This window comes from Phyllostomus discolor, chromosome 1, assembly GCF_004126475.2.
Source record: "Phyllostomus discolor isolate MPI-MPIP mPhyDis1 chromosome 1, mPhyDis1.pri.v3, whole genome shotgun sequence".
Lineage (NCBI taxonomy): Eukaryota > Metazoa > Chordata > Mammalia > Chiroptera > Phyllostomidae > Phyllostomus > Phyllostomus discolor.
Genome location: NC_040903.2, coordinates 7,905,651 through 7,932,358, shown reverse-complemented (window position 1 = coordinate 7,932,358; position 26,708 = coordinate 7,905,651). Strand labels below are relative to the sequence as shown.

Sequence of the window (26,708 nt, the reverse complement as noted above, 5' to 3'; positions counted from 1 at the left end):
GCCGAGCCCCGCGGGCACCTCGGGAGGGAAAGGGCCGCACCTGACTGTGGAGGGCCGGGAGAGCGCTCCGGGGGGGGGGGGGGGGGGGGGGGAGGCGGCCCCGCACGTGGAGGGCGCCGCTGAGGGCGCCGCTGGCGAGTGAGCGCGCCTCGCCACCACGGTGGCCGGCGGGCGGAGCTGAGGGCCTTCTGCAGCTCCTGAGGGGAGGGCTCCTCCGTTCACTGCTGGCCCGGCTCCGCCGGCTGCCCCACCCGGAGGCCACGGTTCCCGCCCCGTGGGGGTTCCCGCCCCGTGGGGTCCGCCTGCTGCTGCAGCGGGGAGGGAGCCCCCCCCCCCCCCCCCCCGCCCCCGCCATGGCACAGGAGCTGGTGCCCGGTGACAGAGACCTTCAACTGCTGTTCGCATGCGTTTTGTGCTGTGTCTTGGTAAAACGTGTCCAGGCGCCATGTAGGTTCCGCTGTTCACGCTCTGGCCTCGGAGGTAAGGAGTGATTTCTGTTCGTGTTAATTAGAAGAAAACTGTTTTCACCTCGTGTCCCAGAGGACTAAGTGGTGTAATCTAGAGCAGTCCTGCCAAGCAGTAAGGAAGAGGCATGAGAGAGAATTCACAGAAAGTGTAAAAAGCTTACAAAGCTTCAGAAGATGCCAGTGTCCCGGTGAGCGGACCCACCAGTGGACGCGTGCTAGGCGCCACTTTTCACCAGCGGGGACGGCCGAGGCCCGGGAGGGGCCCGAACAGCGGGCTGGCGCCCGTGGGCCGCGGGCTTTCCCTTGTGCGTCCAGCTGGAGTCCGAACTGGTGGGACGCCTGCAGGGGGCAGTTTAGCTGCTTCTATCAAAGTGTCACGTGAACGTCACCTGGAAACCCCAACTCCAGGAACTTAACCTAGAGGCACACTTTCGTGTGTGAAGTGTGACATCCATGCTGCATCACGGTTCTCAGTTGCTGAAGCCTGGAAACCCGTCGGCGATGCGCGACGTCGCTTATGGCACCTCCACGCACTGGCACATCACAGCGTTATGGAGGTTCAGGCTCCTCACGAACCGGTGTGGTGCGTCTGCTGTGCTGTTACACAAAAAGTGCCATGAGCAGAGTGGCACGGAGCACGGACGCTGTGTGACAGGCCAGTCCTCGGGCTGCAGGCGTCGTGACGGGGTTAAAGGCTTATGTCGTCATCTTGGAAACGCACTCTCGCCACAGACACCTGCCCGCTGTGCCCACTGGTCAAGGTTGCCCACTTCTAATGGTCATTCTGGTTTAACATCTTCACATTCTGTCCAGGGGCGGAAAAGTTCACACTGAGGAGTGGTCAGTTATGTATATACATACACGTTCCTCATTCGTTTGAAGTGTTTAAAAGATCAACCTAATTCTCGTTACCATTGTACATTGTATGCCAGTATATGTCCAGTAAAGATTCTTTATTTCAAGAATGTAGAAAGTAGAAGTCGTATTTTTATTTGTTCTTGTGTTGCAGGGACAGGCGCTTGCTGCAGCCAGCCCAGGTGTGTGACATTTTGAAGGGCGTCATTTTGATCATTTGCTATTTTATGATGCACTATGTCGACTACTCCATGATGTACCACCTGATCAGGGGGCAGTCGGTCATCAAGCTCTACATCATCTACAACATGCTCGAGGTGAGGAGGGGCCTCGTGTGTCCGGCCGGTCAGTCCAGCCCCCACCTGCCCCAGCTCCAGTAGGGTGCTTCCGGCCTTCAGGGCTTGTCTCGTCCTTGTTTCATGAAAATGCAGATTCTGCTTCTATAGATCTGGGCTGGCGCTAGAGTCTGTCTTTCCAGCGAGATGCACCTGTGCAGCTGGTCCTGGGCCACCGTGGGTGGCAGGTCAGGGCACGACATGCCCCCAGTAAGTAAGAAGGGACCTGCTGCCTGGATATTTCTGAGTCATGGCCACCTTGAGAGTGTAAATATCAAAAGGCGGGAGAATTCGTTTTGCATGTTCATTGGAAACCCATGTCAGCTTTGTGCTAGAACTTTAAAGGTCCTGGAAAAAATGTAGGATTGTATATATGTTTGCTATAATACATTTACATGTTGATTACTTTGAATTTTCACATAGAGCAAGTAAACGTAAGTTTTCCAATATCTCTAAGTACTTAACATTTTATACAGTGTATCTCACTTTAAAGTGGTCAGCAGGTGGACATCTGCATATGTACAAAAACTAACAGTTACACAAAGCAAAACATGCTTTATTTATGGGCAGAATCTTAATGTTTTTTAAACACAAGCTACATTACGTTATATAATACATTTTTGAGATTCAAATTACATCTTTCTATCCTGCATTTTAGGAACACAAGTAAGGTCTACCTGTCTTAAATTAGCCAGGAAGGGGTTCTCCTTTTTTTTCTTTCTTTTCTTTCTTTTTATATTGTTCAAGTACAGTGGTTTCCATTTCTCTGCCATTGCTCCCCCACAACCCACTGACCCCCACCTCCAACCCTCAGTGCCCACCCCTTGGTTTGCCCACGGGTCTTTTACACATGTTCCTTAATGACCCTTCCCAGGAAGGGGTTTTTCCTAGTGGGTGGGCAGATGGGACGATGGGGCAGCTTCCGGCCTTTCTGCCCTGAGGCTGCATTGCTGTGGTACCTGAGGGCTTCCCAGCTCGTCACAGAGGAACTCGAGCCATCCCGGTTATTCCTAAATTCACAACTGAGATGATTTCACACCAATCCCCAGCTTCCTGACTGTAGCTCAGTGCCCTGAGCTTGCTGTGCCCCACCGATGGGATGCAGACAGTGGGTGTGAGGCAGAGTAACTGTCCTGCGCTCCCCTCCCCCTCTCAGAAGAGCAAGCCCGGCCTCATCTCTCTCCTTCTGCCATTGCAGAAGGAAGCTCTGTGTGCTGAGGCCCTGCTGGGCTCCCTTACTGCCTGCCTTCCAGGGGCCTGCAGGTGACAGGGACTCTGCCTGCCCCCGACTTCATGTGTATGCCTCCTGGTTCTCAAAGCCCTCCACAAGGCGGTGTTGTTACTGTTATAATGGATAGGTTGAGAAAAAGGGTCCGCGAATTGCTGATCAAAGGGTTTCAGTACTCTTCACTCTGTGGATGGTGGTTGGTGGCATGGTTTAAGCACAATGGATGAGAAGTCTGGCTCCCATGCAGAGAGAACCTGCCTGTGGTCCTGGTTCTCCTGCACAGGGCTGCTGGGTGCTGAGCGTCTCTAACCCCCAGTTTCTCATCCGTAAGCTGGAAGTGCTGGGCGGATTGTGAGGACTAAATAAAGCAGCACAGAGAAAGGGCTCGGCACACTGTCAGGCACGTGGTAAGAGCTCCCCAAATGGTAGCCGCGGTATTTGTTCCTTCGTTCGGTAAATCTGTGCCAGTCCCTGCATGCAGAGAACTGTCTCAGACCCTGAAGATCCAGAGGCGAACAAAGCCGGTCTCTCGGAGCTTCTATTCCCCTGTGGGAGACAGACAATAAACCAGGGGGTCAGGAGGTCCGAGGAAGTGACACAGGCCATGATGAGAAGACCACGTGGGGTGTTGGAGACTGGCAGCCACGAGAGGTTGGATGGTCTTAGAATGGTCTTAATTTTAAAGATTAATTGTATAAATGTAGATCTCTAGTATTTGAGTTGCCTCTGAATCCTAGTGACATGTTTAAATGGGATGTTAAGAAACACCTTTTCAACAATTTTTCTCTTTAGGTAGCAGATCGTCTGTTTTCATCATTTGGCCAAGATATATTAGACGCTCTCTACTGGACAGCGACAGAGCCGAAGGAGAGGAAGAGAGCCCACATCGGGGTGATCCCTCACTTCTTCATGGCTGTTCTCTACGTCTGTATCCTTTCAGACACGCAGGAATCCCCGTGGTCACGCGTACCCTGCGTTGTTTTAGTTGGTTCACGATTTCTCCGATTTACAGGTGTGTGTGTGAATCCTGAACATTGATGCGAAACGTCTGCTCTCTTTGGAGAAATTAGTTGTAATAATCATTGTAAATTGACTTAAAGAGCTTCATGTATGCGTGTTGCTTTTAACTACTAAAAAACAGTTCCAGTCTTGGTGCAACATTATGTGGAAGGGTTTTTCACTTAAAGGTATTATAGATAACTCTATATAAATCTGTCACTTTTTACACTTATTTAGAATTTTTTTAAGTTATCTTTATGCCTGTGAATTCTTTGTTATAACCTGGACTTAAAAATGTTTACAGTCCATCTAGAAGTAAAGTTTGAAATTGGTTGGGAGGAATTTTAGAGGTTTTATTCTCCCCTTGCACCCCCATCTTAAAGGTTTTCTTTTGAAAAGTAAAGGCTTTATTATATATAGTGTGTATGCATGCCCATTCGTTTGTATTTACACACATGTGTGTACCTACAGCAAAGTCCCATGTGGGCCGTATGTGTGCCCATTCATGTGCATTTATACACACCCATGCCTACACTGGAGTGTCCCATGTGGGCCATATGTGTGCCCATTTATGTTCATTTACACACACCCATGCCTATACTGGAGTTCCGTGTGGGTCAGAACCCATTCACAGGGATGTATCCTGTGATTTGTACTGTCTTGGAAACAGTGATACTTGAAGGAATTGGATTAATACTTGGAAAGTTAAGGGGCTAAGTGGGAAGATTTCTACAGAGTAAAAGCTTGTTTCAAGTATAATGGCAAAAAGTCACTGTTTTAATTTAAGTAAACTGTTCCATGTGTAATATGAATATAATTCTGCAACTTGTGACTTCTTCAAAAAATGACATATGAAGAAGAATCTTAAGTATCAGGCAATTCTTTCCATCTTAGACTCCCCATTCCCCTGAAGGACCAGAAGGGAAAATCACATCCAGACTTTTACTTTGTGTTTTTTTCTATTTTGGAGTGCAAATCATCTTAATTCAGAATGTATATTGCTAAGTGTCTTCTTTCAGCATTCACCATAATTTATTCCATTCCGTTAACAAACTTTTTAAAGGGCCTGTCTCCCAAGCATTGCAGCAAATGCCAGAGAACTGGGAAGAGCCAGACAGCCGCGGGCCAGGGCTTGCCGGGCACATGAATGGGTCGCGGGTCTGTTTCTGCGCTGGTGCATCTCACGTGGGTGGCATGCTTCCCCATCCGGGCAGATTGGGGCCAACTAGTAGAAAAATTACAGCAAATAAAGTACTTACACAGAGTCATCTTGCCCCTCAGTATTCACTTTGAAAATTGTGTAGTATTGTCTATTAATCTAACATGACACAGGCGGGTTTTTTCCTTGACCCCACCCACTGCCAGTTCTGCATGCAATTCTTATAATGGTGCAAGCGACGACTCTCAATGTGGCGTTCAACTCGCACAACAAGTCGCTGCTCACCATCATGATGTCGAATAATGTGAGTAGGAGAGTTTTCGCATGTGGGCCGTCACTCGGGCACTTCAGCAGCAGTGTTCTGGGTGGGGTAAATGTTTTTTCTGCATGTTAGTTATTCAGGAAGTTGTATGTGTATTGTGTCCATTTTTAAAACTGTTACAATGATAAGGGTAACTTCTCTTTCTTACTATTTCAGTTTGTTGAAATTAAAGGAAGTGTTTTCAAGAAGTTTGAAAAGAACAATCTTTTTCAGATGTCAAATAGCGGTATGTACCATGAGATCCTGCTTGCAGCCTTCTGCAGCATTCCTTTGCAGTTCGTTCTCAAACTCGGATGTCACTCTTCCTGTTCTTTGACTTAAGCTGGGCTTCCTCGTACTCTCTCAACATCTCCACTAAGTTTGCTTACAATTTTGGTTATTGCAATCTCAGGATGTTAAAGATAACAAAGGCTTACAAATATTTATATAGCTCCCTACTGTACTTTCAGAAACTTCTCATGAATCCAGAAATTTCTTTGTGGGAGATGATATCACTCCATTTTATAGATGTGCAAACTAAAACAGGGAAAGCAGTGTGACTTTGCCAGGGTCACTGAGCTCCTGAGAGCAGAACTGTGGCAGCTCAGACCCTTCCCAAAAACGAGCTCAGAGCCCAGCTACCCTGGAAACGAAGGTGCTACTCCTAACTGGAAAGAGTTTGGGAATTTAGGGAACACACACACAGAAAATGCCGGCCCATTTATAGAGACCAAAGTTTGGCAGCAGAATGAAAGCCATTTCATTTGCTGCAGAGCAACAGGGAAAGGAGGACATAAGAAAAGAGAAGCCAAGACATTTTGAGGAAGGACTTCGGGGTGCACTTGAAATGCAGAGGGCTGCAGGGGGTCCCACCGCTGAACGGCAAGGTGGGGTGCAGAACTGTGAGATACTGGAACATTAGGGAAGCGACAGTTGGGTGTGTGCAGGCTGCGAGGCAGGTTGCTCTGTGAGGGACTGTGCTGGCCACAGCCCCACTGCTGCATAGGCGCGGGGTGCCAGGCTCACTGCAGACGTTGTTGCACTTAATTTCACCTCTCGGTTCCATAGTATCTTAGGCTGCAGTAAGAAAATAGCTTGTAAAGGGAAGTGTGCAAACTAGCTTCTAGCAAGACTTTAGGTGTTTGCTTTTATTAAATTCATTTGGGCAAAGATGAGAGTATTTAGTAAATTATATAAATGTTATGAAACCTACCCTGATTTGGTAGGTTTTACCCTGCCCCCCTCCCAAGTTCTACATGTGTCTTAAGAAACGCTCTTGTAACACTACTCTTTCAGCAGAAGGGTTTGTCAGGTCAGCGCCTGTACACTTGCCCTTTACCAAATTGCACATGCAGTGTCCTGCTTTGCAGGGGCATTACATTGCCCAGTCCTGTATTTTCCTTCTGCTTCGATTTTTTTCTTTTTTAGATGAAAATAGTTGTCATATGTCCCCAAACACCATCGGAGGAGTCTGACTCAGTATGAGCAGACTGATGGTTTCAATATTTTTGAAATTGTGTAGAAAAGTAGAATTTTCATACTGGAATTGTGTTGGTGAGAGAAGTAAATGGCTTATCAGTGTAGCACCATTCTGTGTATGAGATAGTACATTTATTTTACAGATTTTTTTTTGTTAAGTTGATGTGGGGTTTTTAAAATATATTTTTTAGATTTGTATTTATTTATTTTTAGAGAGGGAAGGGAGGGAGAAAGAGAGAGAGAAACGTCAATGTGCAGTTGCTGGGGGCTGTGGCCTGCAACCCAGGCATGTGCCCTGACTGGGAATCAAACCTGCGACACTTTGGTTCGCAGCCCACACTCAATCCACTGAGCTCCGCCAGCCAGGACGAGATACTTAACACATAATGTAATAATTACATTCTCTGACTAAAATTATTTTATATATTGTACTATTATTTATATGCACTATGTATTCATTTGTTGAATTTTTTTCAGATATTAAAGAGCGATTTACAAATTATGTGCTTTTGCTAATAGTCTGTCTAAGAAACATGGAACAGTTTTCTTGGAATCCAGGTAAGTAATTTTTTACAAGTACAGTGACTTCTAATTTTACTCTTGAATTAAAAATCATTCTTTTACATGGAATGGAATGAGCATTGCAGAAAACTTAAAGCGTTTCAGCTGCCCCTCTCCAGGTATCAGCAGCACCTGCCTCAGTAGAGTGGCTTGGTGTGGTGGGAAGCCAGAGCATGCCCGCCAGTCTTTGGCCCATCCTGCCCCGTCCCCACACACTGGCCCGTCCCCGCACACCGTGGCTGCAGCTGTGTCCTCACCAGGCCAGTGGGCCTTGCTGAGCACCACAGCTGCCGGCCTCCTTATTTTTGCTCACTCACTGCAGCCACACTGTGGTTATCTCAGTGCAGTCAGATTTTTTGCATTGTAGGAAGGTGTTCACCAGAACAACTTCTGTCTTTCCTAACATTAATAAGCATTTTGAATAATGACAAATTAAAGAAACATAATGTAAAGCAGTAAATCGTTACTCATATACATTCCTGAACGAGGTTGGTGAGTTGCCAGGATCCCATGAGTTTTCACCCTCTGTCCGTTTGGCCGAAGTTCACTGGCTGTGCGCTGCGGGGCCCACGTAGAAGGTGGTGGCCAGTGTTAGCACTCGCAGGCTCGCTGAGGAAGCAGACAGGCGGACCCAGTGATGCTGCGGTGCACTTGGTGGCAAACGATCCGAGTGCTCGGCTCTCGCAAGTAACGGAGAGTTTTCCAGTGTCTGAGGGTTTCGTAAACCTTGTGCCTAAGAAGTGAGATCCTGTTTTGCATTTTATATATTACCTGCACACCACGCATGGTGTAGGCATTTAATAACTTCTTGTAATTTATTTTGGTTCAGTGCTAGTTTCCAAGTACCTGTGAAAAATCAGAAACATACAAAATGAGATCTGTGACCTTGGAAATATGTGTCCAGAATTATTTTCTTGTAGAAACCATAAAGTCAGGTCACCTGATTCCCCAACCCTGAGCATGATGTCAGACTCCTGACATGGTCACACCCTCCAGTCAGGGTGGGGAGCCCTGCCCTGTATCTCCACCGGGCCCCCAGCCGCCAGGTCCTAAGTCTTCACAGGTCTGTGTTGGCATTTCTCACTTGCTTCATGCTGTCCCACTCCTGTGTCCTTCTTCAGGGTTCAGGAGTTTATCTGTTGCGGTTCTTGTCAGGCAGTTGGTACCGAACTGGCCCTTTAGTGAACTGGAAGGCGAGCAAACTTGATGAGTTACATCAGTATGACGGTGAAGTGAATGGTTGATCTCTGTCTTGGAGTCGCAGTGATCAGAGAGGGGAAGCTGCTCAGCTGACTCCAGCACACGTCCCTTCCCACTGAAGCCGCCGTGGGGTTAGAGGAGCTTGTAGGGAGCCTGCGTGTTTCATTAGTCACCCACCAGTGGCCCCGGGGTGGCTCCAGGAGGGGAGGCAGAGGGCCTGCTCACACCACTTCCCCTCCAGTAGCGCGTGGCACAGAGAAAGTACAGAATAAACGTGTCGAAGGAATTTTTCCTCAGCTTGATTAAATACAGTTCCTCTGATAATTTATTGAATGCGAGTTCTATCTCTATTACTATTGTTTGTTGAAAACATTGCAGTTTTGACCTGTGAACTTCAGATTTCAGCGTTAGCCTGTGATGTGGATTCGATTTATATTAAGCAATTTAACTGTTTTTCCCTGTACTTTATAGATCATCTCTGGGTGTTATTTCCAGATGTCTGTATGGTGATTGCATCAGAAATTGCTGTGGATATTGTAAAGCACGCTTTCATCACCAAGTTCAATGACATTACTGCAGATGTATGTATCTTCATAACCAGTTTAGCATTTGATGTTGACTTCTACTTAATATTATAGAGTTGTAGAATAACAAGTTTAGGTTTACTGCATTTATTATTGCATTATATTGAAGATAATAGAAGAGTACTACTACTTTAAGAATTATAATTTTAAATTTCTAAAAAGCATTACCGTACTGAAAGTATAATAGTTCAGCATTAAACAGTTCTGGTTCCACACCTCTGGGTGCACGTGCAGCCTGACTGGTGGTTGCGGTCAGAGCGTCACTAACTCAGAATCATTATAAACTGTTAATACTGCCATCATCTGTTGACTTAAACTTTGAAAAATCACATTGTTCATATTTAAAACATTGGGCTATCAAAATTCAGTTTTGTCTTGCTCAGCATCTATTTTTCTAAGAAGGCATTGTTATTATTGTATATGGAATAATAATTTTTAAACTGTTTGTTTAATTTAAAATTTCCAAATTATTATATACAAGGTCTGTCCAGAAAAAGTACAAACCATTGTTAATATAATGAGAACAGTTTGTGTGACTTGGTAGCCAAGGAGAGTGGACTAGAACAATGATGACTTCACTGTACTAGTCAGTGGGGGCAGTAGATGCTGTTGAGTGAGCACGTGTACTGTGTGGCCATCACATTCAGAATGACTGAGTGAGCAGAGCAATGAATCTGCATCAAATTTTGCATTAAGCTTGAACATTCCTCCATGGAAACTATTCAGATGGTTCAGAAGGCCGCAGCAATGGGCAGCTGGTGACTGGCAACTTCATCACAACAACACACCCACTCATGCATCACATCTCATACAGAGTTTTTGGTGAAACATCAAATCACCTGGGTGATTCACCTGCCCTACAGCCCAGATTTGGTGCGCTGTGACTTCTGGCTTTTCCCAAAACTAAAATCACCTTTGAAAGGGAAAAGATTTCAGACCATTGATGAGATTCAGGAAAATACAATGGGGCAGCCGATGGCGATTGGGAGAACTGTGTGAGCACCCAAGGTGCCTACTTTGAAGGGGACTGGGGTGTCATTGTCCTATGTACAGTGTTTTTTGTATCTTCTTCAATAAATGTCTTTATTTTTCGTATTAAGTAGAGGATACTTTTTGGACAGACCTCATATATTAGACTATTTAAAATAGCTACTATTCCCAAAATTGTAAATTCTTGGGATTATAATCATTGAGTATTTATCTCTCTGTGAAAAGAAACCTTTAAAAGGCTCATGAACATAACAGTTGGGGGAATCGAGGCTGTTTTATTCTTCTTAGTGGGAAAACAAATAGAGAATCGCTACCCAGATGTCTGTGTGGCTATTAGAACCTTTTTTCTGGTTAACTATTGAACAAATTCATCTATCTACAAAGTTTAAATCTTCCCACTATGTATATTTGCACTATATTACTTAATGTTGCATTCTTATTTGTTTTTAGGTCTACAGTGAATATAGAGCCAGCCTTGCTTTTGACCTTGTTAGCAGTCGACAGAAAAACGTGAGCATTGTATCAAAGACATAATCTGACATTAACTGATGGTGGTTTCATTTAGCAGGAAATACTGGTTAAGGGAAAGCTATGTCAGCTTAAACTTATTACTTATTCCTGTTCTTGACACTAGTTTTCACAAATTAATAAAAATAATACTAATACTTAATATAAACAGGACATGATTTTTACAGCATTGTAAATGTGATGCAACTTTGTATTTAAAACTTCTTTAAAAAACTAACTTCTTATGAACGCTTAGATTTCCAAATCATTTTGCTAAATTATATAATAGATGCCAGGTGCCCTTCCTCGTAACCTCACCTGTTTAGAGAACATGCCGGTGAGGAGCGGGTGGCACCTCCCGCGTGCGGCCCGAGCCCCACGAGCCCTGTCCCCTCTCTGTCCAGGCGTACACTGACTACAGCGACTCCGTGGCGCGGAGGATGGGCTTCATCCCTCTTCCACTGGCTGTCTTGGTGAGTCCGTGTGCTCTTCTTTTTTTAAATGATGCAGTGCCCACCATTATGGAACATTAATGAATAGAGTATAAGTAAGTTGGTTTCAAAAGGACTTGATATAAAAATGAAAGGTAAGACTTGGGAGTTTTGTTATCCTTTGGCATTTGAGCCATCCAATAAATAAGTGATATTAAGGAACTGTTTTTGTGTAAAGGCTTTTCTAGCAGTGAGAAAACTTTTTTTGCCTATTCATTTGCCAAAGGTTTTTTTTTTTTTTTTTTTAATGGAAATACCTGGTGACAGGCGTGGGCCTGGCCACTGTAGCACTTGCTGGTCGGAGTGTAAGTCGATCTGGCATTTCGAAGGGGCAGTTTGACAGGTTTACGGAGTGACTCCAGCTCTGGGAACTCGTTCTAAGGAAACGGTTATAAAAGGCACATGATGATTTATAGGCAGAGTTATACCTTACCGTGGCTTTTATAGTGAAAATTTGGAAACGAGTGAAGTAGGTTACATTATGGTATTCTCAAGTAAAGAAATATTCTGTGTTCATTTTCCAAAGTTTTTACAGTGAAAGTTTCTACTCTTATATTCTGGATTATATATGCTTCTAAATAATAGCACTGAAATTTACTAAATCAACTTGAAAAAGTCATCAAGTTTATATCTTAATTAATTGCTCACAATAGCCTTGTAAATGGTTACTGGCCACCTCGGGCTCTAATAATTTTCACTAAGAGGGTTGGCTGGCTACACTTGTGTTTGATTATATCCCTGGTTTGCTGCCTGTTCTCACATCAGAACAGGTGCAACCATCTTCTCTGCAGAGGTCATCTGGAGCTCTCACTTAATGTACAGTCTCAAGGAGTCACCCAAGAGATGGCTGGAGGAACTGCAGGTCCCAACAACTGTGTTTTAGACCAGCTTGCCTGGCTGCTGCAGAGGGCCAGTGACTAATAGCTTTAATGTCACTTAAATTTCAATGCAGCTGTCCAGATAACCACACCCTAAGTGTGTTCAGTTACTTCAGTAGTTACGACAGAATGATACAGCTTTCTTTTTCTTAGGAATAGGAACTCCTAAAATTTTGGTAAGAGGGAGGATTTTAAAGAGTAAAATAATTACTTAAGCATTTAAAAGATTGATTAGGTAGAATATTAACTTTATGTTTTCTATAACCAGAATCATGATACATATAGTGTGAGGGTAACCAAGATAGCCTGGCCAATTTCTGTTTAAAAGGATTGGTTAGATAATTGTGTTTGAACGAAGTTCTGGTTTGTTAAATAATAACTATCTAGGGACATATTTGTCAGAAAACTCTATTCATGATTAGTATGGATTTTTATTTAAGTATTTAAATATTTTTTTTGTCTTTAAATGTTTTTATGTTGTTAGACCAAGATTTAGGCTTACTTAATAATTGACAAAAAACTTCTGGAAAACCAGTATTTTCATAGTGATCTGGTGGGTGTTTTTTGTTTTTTAGGGGTTTTTTCAGTCCTTTACTCTCAGACCTCCAAAGTGACTCTGCAGCTTTGGCAGATGTTTAGGAGCTTTGAAGAATATACCGAGGCCTCAGGAATCAGTTTTTAAATTAAGGCCCAAGGGAGGCAAAGCTTACTTCTAAATGTTACCCTGGGTCCTACAATGAGTTCATGCCCCCAAAAGTAAAAGAAATCATGTATTAAGTTCTCATGGGAGTGAGGCTTTGCATGTATGTGTCTTAAAGTTACCTAAAATACGCTAGATAAAAATGAAGTCATTTGAGCCCCCCTGGATGCGATCACTGGCAAACCTTTCATACGAGCAAATGAAGTCCTGGAGCCTCGTTAACTTGCATCACGGGTGTTCGTGCAGCAGGCCGTCGCCCCAGTAGTGACGCGGCCTTCTGTGCCAGTTTTCTCAAAGTGAGACTTCACCAAACACACGACAGCCCACCCCTCTGTTTCCCCCAGTTGCTCTTGTATTGCCAGCACTTTAAAAGTATTGTTTAAAATGTATCTTATGATGTTTGTTTAAGACATAAAAGTCAATCCTTTTATTTGATGAAAACGACGTCACTAGACAGGGTCACTTATTTTCCCCGATTTCCCATTTCCATGTGGCGGTTCCCTGGGCCCTGGCACAGGCCCTGCTGTCTGAATGCAGAGTGCTCCTGGGAAACCTCGCAGAAGCCAAAATGGCACAAATCGAAGAAGCAGTTGACGTGAATTTGTACGTCTCTGTTGTTCGCCAGGATCAAAGTGCTTAATTACGTCCAGTTATACACTTAATGTAAACAGCCTTCCCAGCTGCCTTGGGCTTCCCTGGCACCCGAGGACGCCCCTCGCTAACAGATGCGCAGAGTAAACTTGAGGTGAAGCCCAGGTGCCCGTCCGTGGCAGCTGCGGTGGCCTGAGGCGCAGGGGCTGAGCGTGGTTCCCTGGGAGGGAGCAGCGCAGCCACTCAAGGTGTCCAGCAGATAAAACCTTGCATGTTATTTTTGCTTTTTATAGTAGAAGCAAACTTTGGATTTTTTCAGTTAGCAAAAACAGGTACCAATGGAGGTCTTTTATAAAAGCAAAGTGGTGTAAAGTGACCTTTTGGAAAGTGAGGAATACCTGTATATGGGCACGTTATGAAGCCAAAGCTATAATGTGTACATATATATTTTCCGGTGGCAAATCCCACCAGATTTATTCATTAGGCTTCCCAGGGTAATGATTTTATTGCTGTATTTCTACGAGATAAAAAAGAAAATAGGTGTTTAACCTCAACTAACCCAAGGAGGCAGAAATTTTTTATCTTTATGTAATTGATATTGTAATAGTATTTTGGTGTTTTAAGGAGTAAAAGCATCTTAAGTTTCCCTTTTCTTTCTGATCTCTGCAAGTCATGTTTGAGGGGTGGGGGGTGTCTTAAATAGAATCAGAAAACAAAGGACCCAAAAAGCAAGAATGGTGGAGATGCCCACTAAATGGTTCTAGCTGCAGCAGGGACACAGGTAGCACGATGAATCCATTTTGTTTCCCAAAATAATTTTTTATTTTAAAAATCACCTGAGTTGCTTCTCTACTGGGGGCAAGCAAACGTGTCATTTCTGAACTAGGAGTAATGCCTGACTTCGGAGTCAGTAGTTGAGCGCAGCGTGAGCCACAAGCACCCAGATCTGCCTGAACAGCCCACACCCTCCGCAGAAGCTTTCACAAGCTGCCACCGTCCGGTGTAATCGGCAGGTCTAGAACTGCCTGCCTCCTGGGATTCAGACAGAGGCCACGGGTGTGTGCCTAAAGTGTTAAAATCAGCATAATGACTGTTTCAATATTAACTAATAACTCTGTGGTTGTGTTTTGTTTGTGTGTTTTTGTTGTTTTGGTTTGTTTCTGGCTAGCTCATCAGAGTTGTAACAAGCTCAATTAAAGTGCAAGGAATCCTGTCTTATGCCTGTGTCATACTCTTCTATTTTGGGTAAGATGAACTGTTCTTGAATATGTTTTTGGTCGTACAGTAAAGTATACGTGCAAGGGGCAGCCGAGTCATAGTGCACCCACGCTCTCGGCCCGGGGCCCCCAGACAGCCTGCACCTCCAGTCCAGCTGCGTTGGCGACGCCGCTGAGCCCTGCTTGAACTCCATGTGCTGCTATTGGCTAGTAGTGTTAATAGCACTTTAGATTTTATTTTAGTGAAATTATTTACTCAACGCTCTTTTTGCTTAGGAGTTGAGTTTTCCCATTTCATTTAGTAAAATAAAGTCTGCCATTGCATTCAGACATTTCCCTGTGCTCAAAAGCCTCTGAGTTTCTACCGTGTTTGCCACGTTAGAGATTCAGCATGCACAAGGTCTGCGTCTCAGAAACCAGAGATGCAGAGGTGTCGTTTCTCCGCCCGCGCCTGGGTCTGCGCTGGCAGCAGCAGGGCACCGGGAACTGTGCCCCAGGCGTCATCTGCGAGCGGCCAGACCTGCGTCTCGGGAGAAGAGTGGGGAGGGAACGGCGTGAACGCCTGCAGCTGTGGAGTCCCTCAGGGTCCTCCCTGGGCAGGGGTCTGCTCTCCAGAGACACCTGAGCTCTTCCCATTTCCCACTGCGTGTGCTTCCTGCATTGCTCTCTGCCCCACACCTGGCGCGTGGCAGGTGTTACAGGAGCCAGGAACAGTCACTTGTCAGCGTCTCAGGAGCATCGTGAGTCAAGAATGTGCTTCCCAGCCCCCCCTCCCCCCCGGGCACTCGGCCACAGGGGTAATTTCAGTGGCAGCAAAGCAGGTTTAATTTTGATCACGTGTGTGACCATGGACTGTTTTCCAGCCTTTCCAGCCAAATGAACACATAAATGCTATTACCATATTAAGGCATCCTTTTTTGATTAAAGAGCATGAGATTCTCCCTTTCGGGCACAAATCCTCACACTGCCCTTCGAAATATGGGCACTGTGCCTTGGTCATCAAGCAGTGTTGCTGTATCTGCCCCCATCTTTGTCTGATAGGCTTTTAGTCCAGTGTTTTCCTTTTGACATAAACATCAGGATGGGACGTGTGCCTCTGCTGTGTCGGAAAACCTCTGTTTAGCCAAGGTTGCCTGTGCATAATTCATCAGTGGGTGTGCTTGAATCGGAATTACTGAAAATTCACAACCTTCCCTGCCACCCCTGCCCCATGTTGACTTACTCTGACTACCCCGTAACAGGGTAATAACAGAAGTACCCTTCCCTCCTTCAAAGACTTGCTCAAAGCCACCTGCCTGTGAAGGCCTCTCTACTCCTGAACCCCAGCAGGCCCAGGGGTCTCCCTTCAGGAGAAACAAGTCAGAACTCAGCCGGGCCTCCCGACACAAATGCTGCGCTTTCCGGGCCCTGCACACCCAGCCTCTTTCAGGCCGTTCTCGCTGAGCCATGGGGGGAAGGATCTCGGCCGTCCCTAGGTATCTGCTCAGCGTCCTCAGAGAGCCGCGCGCACTGCCGAGGACTGCTCCCAGCACCGGTCTGGGGACCAACCAAAAAGGACACGAGTACCTGCCTTCGTGTCCCTGAAGTTCCAGTGGAGGAACAGGCAACGACCAGAAGGAGAAATCACTGTAAAGGGGCAGTTGGTAGCAAGCATCGGGAACAAAAACATGACAAGGGCGGCTGCCCCGCAGAGAGCAGCCGGGGAGGCCGCTGTGAGCTGCCCTTCCTTGCAGACGCAGATGCAGGCATGCAGACGAGCAGTGGGGGTGGGGGCAGAGGGGGTGAGTGACACCCAGCAGCTGTGGGAGGGACAGCCCCTGGAAGGTTCTGAGCAGAGGAAAGCGAGATCCCCTCAGCTTCTTGCCAGGGCCACGGGGGCTGCTGCGCAGAGACTGGACTGGAGCGAGGCGAGAGGGGGAGCGGAGGCCAGGTCCGGAGGCCGGCACTGCCGTTGCAGGGCAGGCCACCGCAGCTGGAGCTGGAGTGGAGAGAACTCGTCAGCCAGCGGTAGACTGTGCAAGTGGAGCTGGGCGGGACTTGCAGATGAATCGATTGGATGTGCAGCGGGAGGGAAAGAGAAGGGTCGAGTGCGATTCCAGAGTTTGGAGCCCAAGCCACTGGGGCCGTGGAATTGCCATGAACTGTGGTGGGGGAGCCTGTGACATACACACTCGGGGCTTGTTTTGTGTTTTGGGGGGCCAGGGCTGGCTCTAGTAAGTCTGAAATCCCCCAGGCAGTGCCGAGGAAGCCGTGGGAGGCGTGGTGTAAGGGTCACCAAGCAAAGCTGGGGCTGGGGTGGGGGGTAGGTGGGGAAGTGTGGGCCCCCGGGGCCTGTGGCCAGGCAGCTAGCTGTGTGAGGCCCTCCGTGTTGCTAAGGGCCCCATGTGTGAGGAGGTCCCAATAGGGAGGGTTTGTTTTTTCCCCAGAAGTTTTGCCAGATTTGTATCAATACCTGCAAATTTTATGTACCTTTGGTGTAGAAATCTACTTCTATAATTATATCTGTCTAGGGATCTATTTTAAGGAAATACAGCTTTAACATAAGTTTTTATAATTAGAGACTTCTTAATGGAAGAAAAATATGCAAAAATTACCTAAATATCCAGAAAGCAAGGGCTTTGAGGGGCTTCGTTATATGACAGCCCTTACAGTGCAGCATTATCAGTCCATTAGAATAGTGTCACTGAGGAACATTAAGTGATAGGAAACAGGATTCGTCATACACTGTTGATGCAGACCAGGAATGACGATAGTAAAGTAACGAGATCGGTCGGCCTTTCCGTGTGGCCGGCACTGCTCTGAGCACCTGACCGGGACCGTCCCTTTATGGGTTGGCTGGTCAAGTGCCTGGTCCACACGCGTCTCCGCGGTGGCCTTAGCGTGGGAGCGCAGACTCAGCCCCCGGCCCTCCTACCTCGGAGCGGGCCGCACGGGACCGCAGGGAAGCACAGCGGAGCGGCCGCAGGTGACGCTGCGGGCTCTGCACCGGCTGGCACTGGCGTGTGGCTCCCTGAGTTATGTCCCACGGGCTTCTTGTTCACCTGGCTTCACCCGAAGCATTGCTTTTCTAATGCGAGGGAAGTGTTGAACAGTTTGGATGAGACTGCTAAATGATGTGAGAAAGAAAGAAATGTCCAGTGATTAGAAGCTGTAACTTTTAAAGGGTGTGATTTCTTCTTACAATGAAAAGTAAGGAACTGGTCATAATTTCCCCCAGAGGAAGCCTCAGGAGCTGGGTGTGTAGGGGGGTGTCTCGGGCTCGGGCCCTCCGCCTCCGGGGTCCTCCTCTCACCCTGGTGGCAGGGGGCACCCACGGTGACCGAGGTGAGTTCCAAGAGTGGTCATGTGTCTCTTTCTGGTTTCAGGTTGATATCCCTGAAAGTGCTGAATAGCATTGTGCTATTGGGGAAGTCCTGCCAATATGTGAAGGGGGCCAAAATGGAAGAGAAGCTGTTCAACCCTCCCCCCACCGGCACTCCCAGCAAACCGCCTGGGAAACCGCAGAGCAAGTGTAAACCCTCTCCAGGTAGGTGCGCTCCTCGCCACACCCCCGAGTCACGTTCCGAGGAGTGTTCGTGTGAACTCGTCCCCCTGGCACACTCGCCACCACTGCCCCACGTAGCAGCGCCTTCAGGGTGTGATTTTACTTTGCTCAGTTGCTGTTGTGGGTGTCCCTGTGTGGGTCGCACCCCAGATACACCTCAGGTAGTGCTCTGCACTGTCACGTCCCTTCGCTGTGCAACCGATGGGCACCAGACACCCGCTGCGTGGGAGTCCGCCGTGGGAGGAGAGGTCAGCCCCCACTCCAGAGTGTCAGGGAGGGGGAATGAGCACCCTGTCAGGTGGCAGTGACGAGGTGCTGCAGAGAAAACCAAGGTAGGGTCGGGGAAAGCAGACACCCCCCAGCCACCAGGAGACGCACCTTCCAGGGAGGTGGCCAGGCAGAGGGCCGGCAGGCACACACCAAGGCCCGGGGCGGGGACTGGAGCAGGTCTGAGAGGCTGCGGGGCCCCAGCTCAGCCAGGGCCCTGCGGGCAGTTCTGAGGACTGTGGCTTTCACGCCATGGCAAGGGGCTGTTGCAGGGCTTGGAGCAGAGGGGGGATGCGACCCAGCAGACACTTTAAAAAGGTGATTGTCAAGCTTCGTGAAAAAATAGAGTGAGGAAGGGTGATCCCAGAGACCAGGGCCTGGGGCAGGCTGCCTGGCTCGGAGCAGAGGTTCATGGTGTGAGCGGGGCGGCTGACCGATGCTGGAAGGGCCTGGAGAGCCCAGCACCTGCGGGTGCGGTCGTGCAGTGAGAGGAGGAGGAGGCAGCAGTTAGGGAGGACCCGGGGCTCCTGGCCCAGAAGGTTTGAGGGGAGAACAGGGACCCTGACTGAGTTTTTGTCATTAGATGCCAGTCTCCCTTTGACACGGGTGTTAGGTTCGCAGGACATTTAGTCTCAGGGGTGTATTCATGAACGCATGGAGCCGCTGCGTGCCCGCGCGGTGCAAAGGCAGACACGGCACGCTTTCAGGCCTTGCAGACTGACGGGGCGCGGGGGGGGGCGGGTTTGACATGGTGGGTAATTCAAACGAGGGAGTGAGCTTATCAGCAGGAGAGGGCCCGTCCCTTCCTAGAGTGGGCGCTGCCCAAACTGAATCTGGACGGAACGGAGGAAGTGGGCCGGGCGAGGGTGGGTGCCGGGTCCGAAGAGAGGAGAGAGACCCGCGCTCACTGTGTGTGCGCCACAGGGAGCTGCTGTGAAGTGGGGGTGGGGGGTTGGAGCCCCACTTGGAGTAAGTTTTCGTTATAAAGAACGTGTGAGCACTGTCAGCAACCTGGGGCTGCGTGTGCTTCGACCGCCTGGCTGGTTCACAGCGGGCCGCGTGTGCTGGTGTGCTAGGCTCCTTCAGTCAGCTCCTAAGCACTTAGTGCCCGTCGTGCTTGAAGGAGCCTCCCCACCAGTGTGGAGGTAGAGCCCTAGGCACAGGTCCCAGGTCGAGGCCCCTGGATCCGGGACCGTGTATGAGGAGGGAATTTCGGATGAGTTGTCTGAGCGTGGGGGCCGGAGACCACGGGCCAGAGAGCACCGGGAGGGTGTTGCACGGCAGGCAGCGTGGGCCCCGATCAGAAACGCAAAGAGGGCCCAGCTCTCAGGCCGGCATGGGGTTCTTCATGTTTTAAAAGAAGCAAAAGATGGCAGCGGAGGTTGGGGCTCAGGGAGGGCAGGACGGAGGGAGTACGCAGAGACAGGCGACTGGCGGTGGGCGTAGCGCAGGCCAGCACGTAGTGGGTCATCCATCTGAAACACGCGCAGCCTGTGGTGCGTCTGCTTCACCCCCAGCAAGCCACTGCCCCAGGGACAGCACAAGCAGGTCTGATCGGCAGGGCCAGGCCCCAGCCCAGGTGTCCCCAGGCCGGGCTCCCGGACCCTGTATGTAGCCCCAAATACAGCCTGGGGTTGGTTTATTGGTTTGTGTTTGCCTCGGATGAGGACTTGCCGCGGGTGGGATGCTGCGTCCAGCAGAAGTGGCTGCAGTGAGAGCTGGCGCGCTGCAGAGCCTGCTGGGCCCTGACGGCCGGGGGGAGGAGCTGACGTTCCCAGTCCCGGCCTGGCAGCAGGTGGCAAGGCCCTGGGGTGGGAGGGACTGCTCACATGGGACTCCCGCTCCTTCCAAAGCCGGGCGCGGCATCACTTGTGTGAAATGACTCCGTGACCCCTGTGTGAAAGTGTGGGTTAGCAAACACAAGTGCCGTCACCTCTGGGTGTCACTGTCTGAACTGTGGCTGCTGGTGCAGCATGCCGTTTTTGTTGCCGTTCACGCTTCCCTCAGGGCCACTGCACTGGTAGCTCATCGTGGTTCTGAGCTTGGGGCAGCCCTTCTTGCTGACTAACGGTGGCGGGTCTGTGTTTCCACAGAAGAAAACCTGTCTGCCTCCGTCACCAGCCAGCCCAGCCATCAGAAGGACAACGTGGTGCCGCTGCTCGTGACGAGCAGTTCTGACCAGTTCCTGACGACCCCCGACGGCGACGAGAAGGACATAGCGCAGGAGAACTCGGAACTGAAGCACAGGTCCTCCAAGAAAGACCTCTTGGACATAGACAGGTTCACGATCTGCGGGAACCGGATTGACTGAGCTCCGCGGCGCCGCGTGCCGAGCGCCGGGCCCTGGGGCGGCCGGGCTGCGCTGCTGGGCGGACAGATGCGGAAAGTGGCACTTAAATATTTATTTAAAAACTTAAATTATTAATGGAAAGCAAATCTTAGTATCTTTCTTCCAGTGATGTGGTCTGGTCGAAGGTCAGGTCATGGACCAGCAGCCACCTCCAGCCTGGACCTTTGAGGGTCCCCCCTGCTTGGAGAAGCAGCAGGGTCACTTGCGGCCCCACGGGAACCACCTCAGAACCACTCTGCTCTGTCAGTCCGTGCTTCCAGAACACCGAATTCGGCCCCAGGTCCCTCCAGTAGGAGGGCACGCACCTGGGAAACTGTGACGCTTTTGCCGAGACGTGGCCTGTCCCGGCTCATGCAATTTCCACGAACCGTTTTCAAGCTACTTGCTCTGCCAAAGCATTTAAAAAAAGTAATTGAACTCAAGTCAAGATAAATGTCCTCACCACAGAATTATCCTTGAAGATGTATCTGAATTATTCAGAATAAAAGGCTACCTTAAGTAAGACATGGTGAATAGTAGCGTTTTATAGGGGGAAAAAAGCCCTAAGCCAGTTTGTCTTATTTAAAAAATATTAATCAATGAAGGTTATGCATCACCAAGAAAATGTTTCATAATTTTTCAGTTTACTCTAAAGCAAAATGTGACCTGTGTGTCGTTTAATCGCAGTGGATGAAATAGAAATTACCTTACAAAAAGGTACTTTTTATACTGAAAAAGCAGAGCAGTGTCCATGTCAATGGACAGCCAACTGGTCTCGCTCTAAAACTAAGTGCTTCGGCAGTTGTTACAGTTCAGAGGATTTGGTGTTGGACAGGCTGCAGAGCTGTCCGTGTACAAAATGCAGAGATGCTGACTGTGACCTTAGCTTTCTGAGTGACAGGTTTAAAGTAAACAGTGAAGTGGGCTGAGCGGCATCGTCTGGCGTGGGCTCACCCAGTGCATTAATCCTTCCGTGTGGAGTGGCCAGGGGGTGCTGTGCCTGCCCCCGGGGCCGGTCTGTGCTCTGTGGGGCCCGGTCTGCGTGGGGACGTGTGACTGTCCCGTGTGCCTGTTGGGGGCAGGGCAGGCGCGTGTTGGGAGAGAGGAGATGGGGTATCCGGGGTGTGTGGGTGGCTGTCTGAGGCTCTTGTGTATGGATGTCAGGAACAGCAACCAAAAGGTGCTTTTTGGTTCCAGGTCAGGATTCCATGTCTGCTTACTTACCAGTTTGTGGCCTGTATCATAAGCAGGTTATTTTCCACCACATTTTATCTTGAGAAGCCTTTCTGCATCTTTCTGAACATTTCACAGCATCTAATGCCAGAGTGTCCGGGGGTCACTGTTAACTGTTGTTCCCTTCAATGTTTTCATTGTGAAGCTCCTCAGCTCCTCTGCCGATGTTGCAGGCGTAGGGTACGCAGAGGTCTGTGTTCGGTGGTTGTTTCCTGGGTGAAACGCAAACAGGCTTGAGTAAAGCTTTGTCTTGTTTATTCGATGCACAAAAGTGATTTCCTAATGTTTTGCATTAACTAAAGAAATCTAAAGATTAGTGTTCACATCGGGTAAAAGGAAATAGTACAGAAATGCTTTTGTTGGCCATGACGTATTTCAAGTGAAAAATGAAAAGACTATTAATTGCTTTGTCTATGTTTTAATGACGCCCCAGTTTAGGATTTTTTTTTCATGTTCTTCACTAAAAGTGTCCATGGTGAATAGGAATAGTTTTGGGGAAAAACTTTGCCAAACGTAGCCCTAACCAGAGCAAAAGTATGATGGTGGCATATCTTTCAGTTCAGCCCGAATTACTCTGTTACTGTGCTGTCAATTTCACAAGAGTTTCCTTTCCTTCACAGAAGATACTGGGAGTTTGGAATGATGTTCATTTCTGCTGTCAAAATGGCATTCAGTACTAATTTTATAAGTGCATCTTGTGTGAAACTCAATAAATTCAATTTTGTAATCTTTTTTAAAAAGGTCACTGAATTTATTTTGATGACGTTTACCGTTACATTTGGTGGAGTGAATTTCCCATTCTATAAGAATTTATTTCTAATTTACAAGTGACAGGACTACAACAAATCTGAATTATTCTTTTGGTCTTGATGGTGACAAAAATGTTTGATTTTTGTCTTTAAAAGAAAAAAACCGGGCCTTGATCATAGACCACTTAATATCATAGATCATTAATATTAGCAAGGGGAGGTTCTTGTACTTCACAAGTGTTCCAAATGTCACACATACTCCTTTCACACCTGGGACTCAAGCTCAAGGCAGTGCTTTGGTTTGAACATGTGAGACACGACCTAGGTCAGACTCTTACTGGCTTTTCCTTTGGAATCGAGGTGTAAACACTAAGGGCCACTCAGGAGCTGGCCCAGACTCCCTCTGGACCTCCATGTGTGGGTCAGCACGTGTACTTGACACCCTCTGCACACGTCATGGAAGACACAGGTCACACTTAGATGCTCAGACACTCTCCTTCCGCCCTTGGTCACTCAACAGAGAGGGATGTACACTCACAAAGCAATTCAAAGTCATGACATTTTGATGTGTCTCAGTTTTAGCTCTTCTTTCAACGGAGAGTTATTAATCACCTGTGTATCAGGAGCTGTAAGCCTGGTTCTTTTCCTATTGAATGGACTAAAGATAAGATGATCGTAGAGCCGTTTCAAGGGCTTCTATCAAGCATAAACAGGAAATGGCGCCTCTACTGGAGACACTGGTGGTCCTCGCAGACCCAGGGGTAGCCGGGCACCAGGCTGTCTAGTCGGGGACTGGGCTCCCGAGCCCACCTCGCTGTGCCGTGTGGCCAGTTGACCGATTCTCGCCACGGGGTGGAAGTGGGAGGGGCATATGCCGTGACAGGTCCCCTCCACCTTCTCTCTGCTTCCCACCAGCTGGAACTCGGAGCAGGCGTGCCCTCACCGCAACCACGCAGGTAAAAGGCTCAGCACTCACAGGAGGCGGGAAGGAGCCTGGGTCCCCGAAGGCTCCTGCAGAGCAGAGGTGCCTGTCCCCTTGGAACACTCAGCTTCGCCTGTACCTGAGGGAGACACAGGCCTTTGTCCCTCAGCCACCGAGTGCCCAGCGCCGAGGGTCTGTTCCCGCCCTCGTCCACTCGCTAGGGAATCTGAAAGGGCCTCTTTGGAGAGCTTTACATGAGCGAGGTGTTAGACCTGCCTGGCTAAAACACCGGCTTCTGAAGGTACCCTCGGGTTCGCACTTACCATTTGTTGTTTCTAGGGGAAAAGAGAGATGACTACGCCCCACTTACTCCGCGGGCGGTCTCCCAGCGCCCCGGGCCATCTCGAACTGAACATTAGACTCGTTCAGAATTGGCGAAGCCCCGTAGGGCGGTGCGCTCTCCCCAGCAGCTGTGCCTTGCCCCTCGTCTCTCAGGAAGGTCGTGTGCACAGCGACAGAGTACAGGAGCACAGCACGTGAGCACGGGGAGGTGGAAGCCAACGGAGTTATTACATGCAGCAAAAAAGCAGCGAAGAGCCCTGGCTGGTGTGGCTCAGTGGATTGAGTGTCAGCCTGTGAACCAAAGGGTCGCCAGTTTGATCCCCAGTCAGGGCAAACGCCTGGGTTGCAGGCCAGGTTGGGCCCCCAATAGGGGGCGCATGAGAGGCAACCACACATTGATGGTTCCCTCTCTTTCTCCTTCCCTTATCGTCTTTCTAAAAATAAATAAATCTTTTAAAAATTAAAAAATCAGCAGAGATGTCATCTGGGGCCAGTCGGAGGCAATGGTGTCACACAAGTGACTGCTGAAAAGACTCCTATGTTCTGGCTCAGGGTGACCTGTGGCATTGTAAGTGTCAGACGTTGAGGCTGCTTTAGATCTGATTAAAGGGGGACGTGTGCGATTGAGAAGGCACGTCGTTAAAGACGTTGGCGTTCGAAGGGAGCCTCAGTGTCCGGAAAGTTTGCTCATGCGCAGCAGTGCCGGCAAGCATGCCTTCGCTGCTCTGAGTTTCAGTAAGAGAAGGTGGTCAGCTCAGACAGCAAGTGGGGGAGGGCGCATTTAGGCACAGTGTGGTCAAGTTGCATTGGAAGTTGATAAGAAAAGAACAAAGAAGCTTGGCTCTCTGCACGATGTTTTTGCTTTAACTTGCAACTTTTTTTTTTTTAAGCAGGTGAGGAAACCAAGCGGTTCTAAAAGTATACTCAGCACCCTTGTAAGAAGACAGTTGCAGAAGTGCAGAATGTGCAAGCTCTGGAAGGGTGGATCACCTGCAAAGTGGGTCACTATCTCTGAAACTGAAATTATTTTCAGTAACCGTATTCTCATTTCATTTTAGATATGCCTGCATAACGATGTAAATGCTAGGGAAAGTTTAGAAACACCATAGAGTCAGGGTTAATGAGGTAAGTGCAATACAATAGAAAATGCATCGATATCTCTTGGGCTCGATTTAACAAACATTAATTGTGCAGTCACTGTGCAAAGCGCAGGAGTGAGTAAGCGAGGCTGTCTGCTCACAAAGTGTACCTGTAGTCTAGTGGGGGGACTGACCAACCGTTCAACAGGGCGATTCCAGCCCCACGGGATAAGCGCTGCCCTGAACACAGGGCCTGGTTGCGGCGGAACATCTGCTGCCCATGGGCTCCACCACGTCACTGCCAACCTCTCCTGTGGAGCCTTGGCATCTCGTGCGTTTCCTGGCACGTGGAGGCAGCCAGTGTTTACGGGATGAATAAACACGAGACCCGTTCTCTGCAGGGGCCTTACCAAACATCCTGGACTTGACCCTGTAGGCAACAGCGGGGAGCTTAAGTGGAATTTTTTTTAAATCCTCACCTGAGGACATTTTTTACTGATCTTGGGGACAGCAGAAGAGGGGGGAGAGAGAGAGAGAGAGAAACATCACCCTCGCCTCCTATACACACCCCAACCGGGGATGGAACCCAGGAGCAAGATATGCTCCCTGACCAGGAATTGAACCTGTGACCTTTCGGGTGTACAGGACAGCACTCCAACCAACTGAGCCACCGGGCCAGGGCACTTAAGTGGAATTAATTATATGTTGGATTGTTGTAACTATCCAATGAGAGGGTACGTGGAAAAAAAAAGAAAAAAACTACTTTGTAAATTATAAAATGCTACACAGCTTGTTCAAGATCACGCAGGTGGCACTACCAGAGCAGAAAGCGAAACCCCTTCCATAACCGGAAAACCAGTGCTTGCCACACCTGTGCTATAGGCCGCTTTCGGGGAGAAGGGGGAGCCCAGGCAAGGAGACCCCTTCCGGAGGCAACCGCCATCATTCATGCCGGAGTCAGAGGACTCAGGGATGTAGGGCAGAGCAGCCTTTTGCACACCGGATGTCTAGGATGTTCACCCCTCCGGGATGTCAGTATGGGGGCGGTGGGGGGGGGGGGGGCATGCACCCAGGACGTGCTCTATGTGACCCTGCAACCCTCCGTCTGCTCATCTGTACATTGGGTGTAACACCCACTTTTCAGGGCTTTGGGAGGAGCAAATAAATTGAATGCATCTGAAACTTGGTTTACAGACGCTGGAGCACTGTACAGATCTCAGTGGTGCTGCCCATCCTCTCCCGATGCCTCCTGTCTACATTAGTGGTCCTCAAAGGGTGGTCGCTGGGCCAGCAGCATCCCACCACTGGGGAGCACGTGAGACATGCAGAGGGATTCCCGGCCCCCACCCAGGCCCACTGAATCAGAAATTCTGGGAGTGGGGCCCGACCGCCTGCTTTTTCAGCCCTCCCGGAGATCCGCATGCGTGGTCCAGTGGGAGACCCGCTGGCCCAGGGCCATCGCTCTCTGGGGTCTGGGCCTCGGCATCCCGATGCCGGAAACAACTCCCTCGGCTTTGCCCAAGGTAAACAGTGGAGGGACAAAAATAGAGTGTGGGGCCAGAGCTCTTTAGCATGTGTCTACGGTTAAGTGAAAAGTCTGCGTTTTCCTGATACCGTTTGCTCCAGGCCAGGCAGCTGGGATGAAGCAGAGCTGGGACTTCCAGATGCTCTCAGACCACAGTGCTCCGCCCACTGCGCCCT

General features: G+C 48.8%; 1 protein-coding gene across 1 annotated transcript in view; it reads left to right on the top strand.

The window, feature by feature from the left end:
* TAPT1 (transmembrane anterior posterior transformation 1) overlaps positions 1 to 22,647 on the top strand; it is a 55,498-nt gene extending 32,851 nt beyond the window's left edge. The window contains exons 4-14 of the mRNA XM_036018966.1: positions 1,477 to 1,639; positions 3,678 to 3,813; positions 5,250 to 5,347; positions 5,522 to 5,591; positions 7,301 to 7,381; positions 9,056 to 9,165; positions 10,609 to 10,668; positions 11,070 to 11,138; positions 14,494 to 14,570; positions 17,908 to 18,068; positions 20,447 to 22,647. Coding sequence (XP_035874859.1) covers positions 1,477 to 1,639; positions 3,678 to 3,813; positions 5,250 to 5,347; positions 5,522 to 5,591; positions 7,301 to 7,381; positions 9,056 to 9,165; positions 10,609 to 10,668; positions 11,070 to 11,138; positions 14,494 to 14,570; positions 17,908 to 18,068; positions 20,447 to 20,664 — 1,243 coding nt within the window. The 3' untranslated portion in view covers positions 20,665 to 22,647. The remainder of the gene's footprint in view (positions 1 to 1,476; positions 1,640 to 3,677; positions 3,814 to 5,249; positions 5,348 to 5,521; positions 5,592 to 7,300; positions 7,382 to 9,055; positions 9,166 to 10,608; positions 10,669 to 11,069; positions 11,139 to 14,493; positions 14,571 to 17,907; positions 18,069 to 20,446) is intronic.
* Positions 22,648 to 26,708: the final 4,061 nt, after the last annotated feature.